The sequence below is a fragment of the Geotrypetes seraphini genome, chromosome 2, assembly GCF_902459505.1.
Source record: "Geotrypetes seraphini chromosome 2, aGeoSer1.1, whole genome shotgun sequence".
In the NCBI taxonomy this organism is placed as follows: Eukaryota; Metazoa; Chordata; class Amphibia; order Gymnophiona; family Dermophiidae; genus Geotrypetes; species Geotrypetes seraphini.
The window spans coordinates 46,417,545-46,431,135 of record NC_047085.1 but is presented as its reverse complement, the minus strand read 5'-3'; the positions used below and the strand labels follow the sequence as shown (position 1 = coordinate 46,431,135).

The following is a 13,591-nucleotide window of genomic DNA, read 5'->3' as shown; positions in this document are numbered from 1 at the left end:
GCAAGCTCGTTCAGACCTGCCCAGACATGCCCAGGATGTCATCTTCCATAAAACAGCTTCCAACCTGGCTAGATTTTATGCATGGACATACCCAGGCGGCACAAACCGTTGTTGATAAGACACTTATGGGAGAAAAAATTGTTTGCATCCAAATATAAGAAAAAATCACGACAAAATTGAAGATTTCTCTGAAATGGTACGTGATGGGTAATTTTTGATGTAATATTCATGATCAGCACCCAAAATTCTATAAGAAACACCCAGCAGTGTTCAGGAAGCAAAAACTTTGTTGTGCAGTGATCAGTGACATGGTATAATATCAGTAACCTTACACTGTCATCTTGGACCTAAGAACATGCTCAGGACATACCTAACCTTGATATGTGAGGGATAAGAATATAGATTCCCTGTGCCACAAAGCATAATGCTATAGCGTTAAACCCAGGGGTAGCCCAAAGAAAAATAATTTGAGCTTTAGAACATCCTAACTTTAATCCACCTGGAATGGTATATATCTTTTCTAAAGCAGAAGAACAGCAATCTTAACATAAGGTTTGGCTGATCTAGAAAGCATAGAAGGTTATGCCACTGCTTACAACTTGGAGTCTTTGTTGAGGTTAAGAAAACTCCTCACAAACTTGTTTAATGATACATTACAATTTTGTAGTTGGTCTGGCCTTCAGTATATAAATATAGATACCACAAAAAATAACAAAAATCCGAACCTTGAATCTCTCAGCAAATATGGTACACTGACTTTATGTGCTGTCTAAAATCAGAAGTTGAGCAAACTGGAGCCCTTTGAAATACTCTCCCTTTTGCCTAATAGCAATTTCTCTGCTAAACAGATTAGTTTTTAGACTGCAACATGCAGCAGCCATAGTACTCCATAAAATGACAGCTAAAGCAGATGTTCCATGATGATGACATTTTTAATAGATACTGGGGCATAGACAAACATGGCTTCCAGCCAGCAATGTCTCATTTTTATTTGACAAGAGGATGACACACAGTATGCCTCATCTTAACCATATGTACTTTACTGGTACCTTTACAGAACAATTACTATAATTTCTTACTTTGTTTAACTTTGGTCATATACAGTAGCCCTGTCTTGGTAACTGCCAGCTCATGTGATCCGAATTCAGTCAAAAAATGTTGCATGTGATCTTTCATATTCTACAGATGCAGTACATGGATTGGAAAGTTTCTGATCAAGGTCTTCACCAGTGCACCAGATTACAATTTTATGAAAACCTAATTGAATTATTTAAATCAAGATGTAAGAGTTCTTTGTGCCTGAAGCTGGGTCAAAAGTCCCTGATTCAACTGAGAATAAGCAGAATCTAAAAATTTTCAAACAACTATTTTAACATAGAGTTAAGACTCAATTCCATCAGAAAGCTGACCTTTTTACTTATTTGCCTGTCCTCCTCCAAAAGGAATCATTTTATAGGAAATTTAAGGTGGGCCTATAGAGACAATATTTCAAGTCAGCATTTTGTCATTATTTAGAGTAAAGGCTCTCTGGACATCAGTGAAGGAACAATGGTGATGTCAGTTGTAATCAAGCTGCTTCTTCTCTCTCCTTTTTTGTTACTCGCAGTCCTTTCATAAGAACATAAGCAATGCCTCTGCTGGGTTAGACCTGAGGTCCATTGTGCCCAGCAGTCCGCTCACGCGGTATAACGCGCGGGAAACTGTAATTTATGTAAATAAATTTTTATATACCGCGCACGCCGCCCCAACTCTCCCGTCGCTGCCCGTCAGAGAAAGGGCGGGACCGCCGGAAGAGGAAGCAGCGTAGACGCAGGGCTAAGAGAAGGGGCAGGACCGCCGGCAGAGGAAGCAGCAGGACGACGGTAGGCAGCTTCTACATGATGGGGGGGGGAGGCTGTGGGGGTGCGAGCGGTCCTTCGGGGTGGGGGTGCGAGCGGTCCTGCGGGGTGAATCGGACGTCGGGGGGGGGAACTATGTAAAAAAAAAAAGGGGATAACGCGCTCACGAATATAACGCGCATGGTTATACTCAGTTTGTAAAAATTGTGTATAACGTGCGCGTTATATGCGTGAAAATACGGTATATGTATTTTATTTCTTAATTTCTTTGTTGCTTTTATGACACGCAGTATAGTGAAAAAATTGGAGTGGAGTAGCTTAGTGGTTAATGCAGCGGCCTGAGAACTTGGGGAACTGGGACTGATTCCCCCTGCAACTCCTTGTGACTCTGGGCAAATCACCTAACCCTCCACTGTCCCAGGTACAAAATAAGTACTTGTATACAATATGTAAATCGCTATAACTGTAATCACAGAAAGGCGGTATATCGAGTCCTATTTCCATTCCCATTGAACATACATTAAAAACCCCCCACTTATATGCTAACCTGATATATGGTAAAGCATCTGTTTGAGCCATTTTCAAAAGCCACTGTAGGTCCTCACTGCTTCTGTCCACTAGAAAAAATAGAGATTAAAAAACTGTGATCAGTTAGGAACCAGAAAAAATATGACTTTAAGAAGAAAAATCCTTAAAAAGTGATTCTTTCTTCTGTAAAAAAATAAAAATAAGGGCCACCCCTAAATTTTTTAATTAGCCTCCAGAACTCTCCCAAAAATAATAATATATCAAACAGAATTCATCCAAATGCATTATGAAGCTTTTTATTCCTGCTGATAAGTAAAATCATTCTGTGGTCCATGAGTGGAAATTTTAGCAAAGAAATAAAAGGGACTTCAAGACAATATAAGTATAGCATTGTTGATGTTATTAAATAATAATAATAATAACAGCTTATATACCGCAATACCGTGAAGTTCTATGCGGTTTACAAAGATTAAGCAAAGGTACAAATTGATTGACTTTAAGAGGGGAGAAAGAAAGAGGGTTAGTAGGACAGGAAATCCATTTTTGAGGAGAGCACTCCTGTGATCCTCACTTCTTACATAAAAATACAATAAGCAAAGCCAAGCCAGACCAAGATTTATATATCCAGTCTCAGCCAGTAGCCTGTCCCGATAAAAAGTACCCAACAGATCCCCACAAGTAGATCAAATTCTCATAACTAATTTCTGTGGATGAGAGATGGCTCTTCTACATCTGCCAAGCTAATATTTTTTCATGGAAATTTCCTGCAGCAATTTGTCCAAGCCTTGCCTTGACATTCTCCTGCAAAAGATTCCACAGTTTATTTATTGAGTGAAAAAAAATAATTTCTATGATTTATTGTCAATCTACAGGCTGTTAATTACATGGAACGTTCTCTTAGTTTAGTGATATTTGAAAGGTTAAACTGTTCTCTATTTACTATTCTACCCCACTATTATTCTTTTTACTTCAATCAGATCTGCTCTCAGTTCTCCCTTATTGAAGGTGAAGAGTCCTAACCTATCTGGTCGTTATTCATAAAAAAGGTATTCCTTTCATCATTCTTGTTGCTTTTCTCTGAACATTTTTGAGCTCTGCTGTAGAGAGTAATACAGTACTCAAGGTGAGAATGCACCATGGATATATGCAAACACATTATATGGACTTGATTTATTAATATTTGAAAATTTTACATCAAATTGGATCACAAAATAATTAATAGAAAAAAATCAGGAAAATTAAAAATATTGTATTAATTATCTCATTAACATAAAATATTCCATCTAAAGACCTTCCCCATAAACTAAAATGAATAAGAACGTCTTCACCAACTTGCAAATATGAAAGCAATTATATTCTTCTGTTATCTGAAAAGGCAAGTCATTCCATATTCTCAGTTTTGTTCTCAATACCTTTTCAAATACTTAATTGTTGTTGTTAGGTGTCCTTGACTAGTGTTCGAGTCCTAGCAACATTAAGAATTACAGATCTAAAAAGAAATCGTTTTTGTGCTAGTGCGGTAAGGTCCTCCAGCGTCATTTCTATGGTTGTTTTCAATGTGTCTAGCCATCTGATTGCAGGTCACCCTCTTCACCTGCTTCTTTCAATACTTAATACCGTGCTGAAAAATTTCAATATTTTGAAATGATTAAAGAAATCTTATTCTTCGGTGGTGACTTAACTCAGGATCCAGCATTTTATATCCATAGTTAGTATTATTTTTCTCTATATGCCTGTGTGAATTTGTCCATCTACCGTATTTTCACCCATATACCACGCACCCGTGTAAAACGCGCACACGGGTATAGCGCACGGAGAACACAAATTTATGTAAAAAAAAATTTAATATAGCACGCACACGCGTATACCGTGCATGCTAAAACCTCCTCCCGCCTACTCCGAACCGGCATCCTCCCCCCCCCCGCTCGCTTACCCGAGAGAGCATTTTTTTTTCATTTGAATCCGGCATTCCCCCTGCGAACCGGCATCCTCCCCCCCGCTCGCGTCGCCCCCCCTCCCCTGCGATCCTACATCCCCCCAGCACCGTAAAACATCTCTTACCCGATTGGGCACCAGCACCAGCACCAATGCACAGGATGTGCCAGTGCCAGTGCCCGAAGATCCTCCCTCGTTGGGTTGGGCTGAGATTATCTCGGAGAAAGCTAGACCAGAAGGCTTTGAGCATGCGCAAATGCTCAAAGCCTAGTCCAGCCCGGCGCAGGAAGAAGGAGGATCTCTCTTGCACTGCACCGCCCAGCCCAGCCCAACCCAACGAGGGAGGATCTTCGGGCACTTGCACTGGCACATCCTGTACATTGGTGCTGGTGCCGGTGCCCAATCAGGTAAGAGATGTTTTGTGGTGCTGGGGGGGGATGTAGGATCTCGAGGGAGGGGGGGTGACGCGAGCGGGGGGGGATGCCGGTTCGCAGGGGGGATGCCGGATCGGATTGAAAAAAAAAAGTTGTAAAACGCGCTCACACGTATAACGCGCACGGTTATGTACAGTTTGTAAAAATCGTGTATAACGCGCACGTTATACGCGTGAAAATACGGTAATTTTTTTAAATATTCAGATGTTCATCTCCTATCATTATAAGATGCTGCTGCAATTCCTTACAATCCTCTTGTTTCACTAAATTTGAATAATTTTGTGTCATCTGCTAATTTGATCAGCTCACTCATCTCTTCTTTCTCCAAGTAATTTACAAATATGTTAAACCAGTGTTCTTCAACCACCGGTCCATGGACCAGTGCCGGTCTACAGAAATTTCCTGCTGGTCCACAGGGCAAGCACGTGCATCAGGCCCAAAACAGTGTTCTTCAACCGCCGGTCCACGGTGCGATCGATGCGGCGTTATCTTCGAGCCAGCTCCCTCTTCCTAACTGATTCAGTGTACAAAGCCACGGGCAGTGGCTCCTATGGGCATCCTGCGCCTGAACCGGAAGCCTTCTCTCTGACGTTGCAACGTCAGAGGGAAGGCTTCCAGATGAGGCACGGGATGTGCAAGGTGCAATTAGTACTATTATGGGGGCGGGGTCTGGGGTGGAGATTGGGTACAGATGGGCGGGGTCTGGACCACAACTTAGCCCTGTGTTCTTCAACCACCGGTCCATGGACCGATGCCGGTCCACAGAATAATTCTTTTATTTCTGCCGGTTGATAGGTATAAAAAGGTTGAATACCACTGTGTTAAATAGCATAGGAAATAGTACAAACTCTTTTGAGACAACTCAATATTAACTTTTCTCTTTTGGAGTACTGACCACTTAGTCCTATTCTCTGAATTATGTCTTTCAACCATAGCAGATAGGTGACTCTTAGGGACTAATTTATTAAATGCCTTCTGAAAATCCAAATACACTATAAACTTCAATTCATGTAGGATGTTTATGTCAGAAAAAGACAAAAAAAAACCCCAACCCTAATTATGTGTACACACCTCCCCAAATCAGAAAATGAAAACAACAGGAAGTGCTAGCTATATATGGTGTTTGTAGAAAAGAGAGGATATTCAGTATCGGGGAACCCATGGGGGGGGGGGGGTTGTTCTTTTTACAGGATTCACCCAGCAGGCTCTTATATGAATTATCCCAAAACGGATTTACTATGAGTTTGCTTCTTAATCATTTGCCTCTCAATTTTTTCAACAATTCACTAATTTACTATAGCACCCATATCAATATAATAAGTAATTGCAACACTTCTACCTATTCTTCCCATCACCTTAACAAGTATGGCGGAAGACGATGTTTGAGGATACCTTTGAATACCAAGGACCTCTCATTTGGAACAAACTGCCAATATACCTAAGATAACCTACCACCTACCTTGATGTCAGGAAGAAACTTAAGACATATCTCTTCTCCCTATAGACAGTCTCTTATCCTTCACCTCTTCCTTCTAACAACCACTTCTCCTTCTAAAAATGTAACTTCAAGAACTTGATCTAAATCTTATTGCAAACCGCAAAGATTCCTTGCAGACAACTGCAGTATTTAAGACTCTGTATTGTATTGTAATTGCTGAATCGTAAGTTAATAATAATGAAAAAAGTGAAAACAGTCCATCCTCATAAAAAATCCAAAGTCTCAGTCCATTTCAAAAATCATACAGCCAAATATCAACAATATATTTAGCTTACTCCAGTGTGAATCGATATATACCCATCTGTATGCCTCAGTTCTTCCCAGTTTGCTGCTCTAGTCTCCAAAGATTGGACTTGTTCTCTGAAAGTCAAGAGCTGTTTGATCTGAGGACACACACATGACCTCTCACCAAATGGGAAAAAAAATCATACACATGGCACTCAATGCAAAAGACTAGCGAGCCCTTACATCTCACTACAGGACTGCTGTCTGCATCCTAATATCAGTGAGTTGTTTAGTTATTTAAATTTGTTAAGTGAATAGTGATACCTAAACTAATATAAAAACCCTATCATTAATTTGTGTTTGTGAACTTTAAATAATCTTCTACTGCTACTGCTAATAATTTCTTGAGCACTAATAGACATAGACAGCGCTGTACATCAAAATATAGAAGAAACCGTCTCTGCTCAAAAGAGCTTACAATCTAGTCAAAACAGACAAACAGGACAAGAAGGTGCATCTATACACTGTGCTCAGGTGGGGGAATTACAGAGGGAATGATAAGACAGATACTGGTGCTTAGCAGGTGGGTTGGAGTTTGGAATTGAAAGCAGCTTCAAAGAAGTGCGCTTTGAGTCTGGATTTGAATACTGCCAGAGATGGAGCTTGATGTAATGAGTCAGACAGTCTGTTGCGGGCATACGGTGCAGCAAAAAGTAGAAGGGAAGGCATCAGGAGTTGGCAGTAGAAGAGAAGGGTACAGATAAGCAAGTGTCCAGATCAGAGTCTCTAAGCCAGGCTAAACGGCATATTGCAATTGCAGATGTTCGAGAAGAAACATCAAATGCATCAAAAATTCCTCTTGCCATATACTTTCTCGTAGTGAGCAAGTCTTAGATAATTGTTGAAATTGTTTTAGTTTGTCTGGAGGGAGGAATTTCTCAAAACTCTGAGAGGTGTTTAAGTAAGGATTTAAAATAAATGGACATGTAGAATTGGTAGTCCATAATTCTACTAATGAATATAGATGACTGGAAAATGTGTTTGCCAAAAGAGACTAATGTCCTGGCTTTGCTGACTGGAGGAGCAGAAGTGTAAGATCATGAGCTGTATGAACATTTGAGGGCAGATTCCACAACTAATGAATGGTGTTGATTTAAATCCTGGACACTTTTGGATTCTATACATTGTGTCTATCTTTTTAGGAGTTATCTGGACTGAGAGTTCTTAAATAAAGTATCCTTCATAACCCTAGACAAAGGTACTTTAATGCATTCATCTGGTGGTGCTTTATAGTCAAGGAGGTCAAAAGCCTGGCCCATCTGCCTGACAAAAGCAGTAAAAGATATACTTTCTGGCAGAGACTTGCATAATTGAGGTGGAAGAGAAGGATCAATAGGTATACCATAGGATTCTTCTGCTGAGTATTCTGGCAAATTCTCATCTGAATGGTTGGAGATATCTGTCAGACTCCTTGAAGTACTCCCCACTAGGTGAATCAAGGAGTGTGCATCGAGAGAAGCGTCAACTGTGTGTCAAGGTGTAAGCCGATGGTCTGACCCAGGAGTTAACTCCTCTGCCAATAACAATGCATGCCTCAAGTGAGTCCATGTTGATCCCCGTGCTCGACATCGAGCAGGGGTGTGTGACTTAGTCCTTGAACAACCCTTCAATGTATTCTTGGGCTGAGCTGAGGCAGGCATGGAAGCCTTTAAAACCTGTGAAGACTGCGTCTGTAGTAGCCCCAAAAGTTCTTGAATGACAATAGCTCAAATCTCATCCTGGAGAGATGGTGCCAATACCAGAAGAGACAGCATGGAAACAGTCTGATGTACCGGATGACAAGAGCACAGGTGACTATGATGTCGAGGTATGCCTACGATGAGACATCAGCTGGATGGAAAGAGAGTGATCTTCAGTGCATCGATGCTTGGGAGGTTGCAGAGTTTTACACCAATGTAAGAGAGCATTTCAACAAATTAATTTGAATTCCGAGTGGTTTATATTGAAGTGCTCCCTTAAAAAAATAAGTTACTTCCTTGTGTAGACATTTAACAGTTTTCTGCTTACTTTTATTTTGTAACTTCTAAGAATTAAATATTAAGCACAATAGACTCTACCTTTTGTGTAATCGACAACTGCTTCCAATGCTGCTATGCGAACATCTACAAAGTGCCCATATTCAGCATATGACTTAAAAACTGTAGAATCACTGGGGACATGTCCATTCTTTTGAAGCACGCGAATAGCTCTCAGACAGCTAGAAGAAAAATAATTCATACCATTAATTCTGTAAAATTATGTTTGAATTGCAGAGATCTAAAACTTTGGAAAACCAAGTTTATTAGGTCAATTACTGAATCACAAGAAGGCTGGTAAAAATTGCTGCAAATATCTTTTCATACTATAGAAATACAAACACAAACACAGGGTTGTCTTTCATTTATGGGGAAAGTTATCAATGTGTGCTACTGTTAAGATGGGGTATTTTACTGTTAAGCCGGGTTATTCTTAATTAGGCTTCACTGCATAAAATGGGATCAATGCTAAAATAGCACAAGTTAGTGATAAAATAATTTGTCTTAATTGTAGCCCACAATGATAACTCCCCCCCCCCAAGTCATTCAAAATATTTATAACCAAGTGAAAACTAAACTAAACTAAAGCTTAACTTTGTATACCTAGTCATTATTCTGAGAAGGCTCGACTCGGTTTACAGCAATTAAATAAACAGGGAATGATTTACAAATGATAAATAGAAGATAATAGCAACATTTCAAGATAATTAATTTTCAAAATGTTTGGCAAATAGAGTAGTTTTGAAAGATTTACGGAAAAATTGAAATGAACTGGAACTCCTTAAAAAATGGGAGATCATTCCAGAGTTGAGAAAGTTTAAAGACCAAAGATTGACTGAAGCTCTTGACTCCTTTAATCCCTTTTTTAGAAGGAAGGGAGAGTTTAAATTGTTGGCTACCTCTTGCAAAGGAGAATCGGTAAACATTCCAAAATAAAGAAAGAAGAGGATTAAAGATGCCATGTAGAATTTTAAAAGAAATACAAACACAGATTTTCATACTAAAGTGAAACAAATTCCTACAACCTGACTGGTAAGTGCAAAAGTCCATGTGATTTTACTGCATGAGAAAAAAATGCTAATTTAGCCACCTGAAAATCTGCTTTGTCATCATCCAACTGAAAAGCACAAAATAGTAAAACGACGCTGCCTTCAAAATGAGATAACTGATGCCCAAATGCATGTTCCACACCAAATTAATGAGACAAGAAATATTCTATCAAACCCCCCCCCCAAAAAAAAAACAGTAATTATCCAACTCTATCTTTTCTTTTCAGCAATGCTTCATATACTAGCATTAAATGAAAGGAACTTGTCCAATAATGAAAAAGACAAAAACTTAAGAAAACTCAAGAAAAAGTTTTGAAAGTAAAACAAATGTCATTGGCATTTGGTATTATAAAGGAATAAAGATACTAGAGATTTTGTGGAATTTGCTGCAAAGATCACAGCCCACGCCAATATTATAAAGCAGATTAAGAAATGTAACAAGATCAGATGAGAGGTAGGATCTTTTTTAGCAAGTTTATATATGGAAAATATTGATCATGGCTTGGATAGTAGTACCTACCTGTTGAGTTTGGGCTTGCCACATGTCAGTGTTGAAGACAAGCAATTTCTTAATAGACCTATTATCTTAGAAGAGGTGGTGTGGGTAATTCAGAACAGTACAGTTGCCAAGAACCAGTCTCAGATGGGGTTTTATATCAGGACACACTGGTGGCCATGTCAATGGAATATTCCATGTCAATGGAATAATTACTGACCAGTTTTCTATAAACAGAGGTATAAGACGGGATGGCCCTTTGTCCTGCTATCACTAATTAGGGAAATCATGGGGAACTGATAGATTCAGGGGGTACACATAGGGACTTAGGCATTTACGATTGTGGCTTTTGCTGATTATTTATTGGTACATCTCTCATGGTCTCATCAGTCTCTCCCAAATCTGTTGGAAAGTAGTTGGAGTATGGGTTCTTTATTTCTGGATTTTGCTTTAACTTCCATAAATTGGAGGCATTAGCAACATTAGAAGCATTTTTGTTGTCCTGTTTTTATTTGGGACTTCAGTTTGGATTTTGATAAGCATCTTTAAAGAGAAAAACTAACTTTGTTTGGATGGGAGTTTACATCAAGGAATTATTGTCTGGATGGGACCGTCTGGAAGGAGTGAAATGCGGTGGGCAAAACTGAAAAGAGCGATTGTAAGGGCAACAAACCTTTTTGTGAGGCAAGTATGTAAAAGTAAGAGGAAAAGAAGGCCGTTTTGGTTTTCAAAAGTAGTAGCTGAGAAGGTAAGGAATAAGAGGTTAGTTTTCATAAACTACAAAAGATCGCAGAAAGAGGAAGACAGGAAAAATATCTGGAAAAGTTAAGAGAGGCTGATTGTATAGTCAGGAAAGCCAAGATACAAATGGAAGAAAAAATAGCTGACACGGTAAAACGGGGAGACAAGACACTTTTTAGATATATTAGTGATAGGAAGAAGTGCAAAAGTGGCATTGTGAGACTCAATGGTGAAGGGGAGGAATATGTAGAAGCTGATAAAGAAAATGCTGAATTGCTTAACAAATATTTCTGTTCTGTGTTCATGGCTGAAGCGCCGGGAGTGGGACTGCAGAAGACAAACGTGACTAGGGATGGAGGTGTAATAGACCCTGATCGATTTTCAGAGGGTTGTGTTTGTGAGGAGCTAGCTAAAATAAACCTAGACAAAGCGATGGGGCCAGATTGTGTACATCTGAGGGTGCTGAAGGCACTTAGGGAAGTTCTGGTAGCTCCGCTGACTGACCATTTCAATGAGTCTCTAGAGTTGGGAGTGGGGTATTGGAGGACTGGAGATGGGCGGATGTGGTCCCTCTCCACAAAAATGGAAGTAAGGAAGAAGTAGGGATTACAGGCTGATAAGTCAGACTTCTGTGGTAAACAAATTACAGTGGTGCCTCGCATAACGAACGCCTCGCACAGCGAACGCTGCGCACAACGAACTTCTTGTCTTGATTCGTACAACGGACTTCGTTTCACACAACGAAGTCGCCCGAGCTGCATCCTTCTGCGCAGGCACTGCGCTTAACTGCCCTCTCTCACTTGTTTCCCCCGATTATCCAGCATCTAGCCCTCCCCCCCAAACACTTCCTGTTTCCAGCGAGGCGGCCCGCGTCAGAGGGGACGGAGTATCGAAGCGCGAGCGAGCTGCGGAAGTGGTGTTGGTGGTGGACGGCCTCAGGTATGAGTTAGGATGGTGGGGTGGGGAGGGGAGGCCTGAGAGCGAGCATGCGCGCACAGGGAGGAGACGGGGAGAGACGCGCTGGATTGGCAACGGTTGCTCTCTGTCGCCTCCCGGCTCCAGCGGCGTGACAGTTTTCAAACAGGCGCGTGGTTCTTTCTAAGCAGAACCACCAGCTTTAACGGCGCTGACTCCCGACTACAGCCTCCAACAGATGACTGCTTCCCATTGCATCCGGCCGCTGGCAGGTCTCGCGCGCAGCAGCCAATGGGTGCCAGCCACGAGTCGGCCAGCACCAGAGGGGGGAATCAGGAGAGACGAGCATCAGAGGGTGGAGGAGAGGCAAGGTAGAAGAAGAAAATCAGAGAGGAGGAGAGAAGCAGAGAGAGAGAGATTGGACAAAGAGGAGGGGATGGTGAAGGAGGAAGAGAACAGAAAAGGAAAGCATAGGAGGAGCATTAGAGAGGGAGAGGAGAAGACAGTTTGCCAGCCTGAGAAACTCCCTAACCCCTTATGCTGCTGCACAGGGAAATGGGGAAAAATGACAGACAGACAGCGGGAGGGAGGGAGACAGAAAGAAAGAAAGAAAGACACAGGGGCAGTGAGAGGGACAGAAAGACAGACGGAGAAAGGGGGCCAGAGAGAGAGTCAGCGGGAGAAGGAAAGGGGGCTGCTTTGGGGGGGCGGAGCTACTCTCGCCGCTTCCCCGATGCTAGAAAAAAAAAAAAATGAACAGTTAAGTCCCAGTTTTTGCAGCTGAGACTCTGCCCTCTCTCACTGTAAAATTAGACTCTACTTAGTCTGTCTTTAAATTTAAAAAATGTGTGTTGTTTTAAAAAACAATTATGTTTTTAGATGTATCTAAATAAAAATAATAACAAAAAATTTATCTTTTTTTATGTCATCTTAGCATATTTTATGCTACAGAACGAATTATTTTTTTTTACATGTATTGTTATGGGAAAACGCGTTTCACATAACGAACTTTTCGCATAACAAACTTGCTCCTGGAACCAATTAAGTTCGTTGTGTGAGGCACCACTGTAATGGAAATGCTTTTAAAACAGAGAATGGTCAGTTTCTGGAATCCTGTGGATTACAGGACCGGAGGCAACATGGATTCACTAGAAGTAGGTCTTGTCAGACAAACTGATCAATTTTTTTGACTGGGTGACCAGAGAATTGGATAGAGGGTGTGCGCTAGATGTGATGTATTTAGATTTTAGCAAAGCCTTTGATAGTGTTCCACACAGACGTCTAATAAATAAACTGAGTGCACTTGGGATGGGTCCCAAAGTGACGAGCTGGGCAAGGAACTGGTTGAGTGGAAGGCGACAGAGGGTAGTGATCAGTGGAGATCGCTCTGAGGAAAGGGATGTTACCAGTGGTGTGCGCCTCAAGGTTCTGTTCTTGGGCCTGTTCTTTTTAACATTTTTATAAATGATATTGCTGAAGGGTTGTCGGGTAAGATTTGCCTCTTTGCAGATGATACCAAAATCTGCAATAGAGTAGACATGCCGGATGGTCTGAATAATATGAAAAAAGACCTGGTGAAGCTTGAAGAAAGGTCTGAAATTTGGCATCTAAAACTAAATGCTAAGAAATGCAAGGTCATGCATTTGGGCTGCAAAAACCCGATGGAACGGTACAGTTCAGGGGTTCTCCTTAACTGTATCCATGACATCCTGTTTGTCTGTCTTACCTGTTTAGATTGGCAGGGACTGTTTTCTTACTCTTTGTGACTCTGTGCAGCACTGCGTACGTCTGGTAGCGCTATAGAAATAATTAATAGTAGTGAAGAACTTATGTGCACAACAGAAGAGCAGGACTTGG

The 13,591-nt window shown here is 41.0% G+C and overlaps 1 protein-coding gene across 2 annotated transcripts in view; it reads right to left on the bottom strand.

Moving 5' to 3' along the window:
- Positions 1–13,591, bottom strand: part of TAF2 (TATA-box binding protein associated factor 2) — a 217,879-nt gene that overhangs the window by 32,397 nt on the left and 171,891 nt on the right. For both annotated transcript variants that reach the window (XM_033934551.1, XM_033934550.1), the window contains exons 20-21: positions 8,576–8,715; positions 2,386–2,455 (exon numbers count right to left, since the gene is read on the bottom strand). In XM_033934551.1, coding sequence (XP_033790442.1) covers positions 2,386–2,455; positions 8,576–8,715 — 210 coding nt within the window. The remainder of the gene's footprint in view (positions 1–2,385; positions 2,456–8,575; positions 8,716–13,591) is intronic.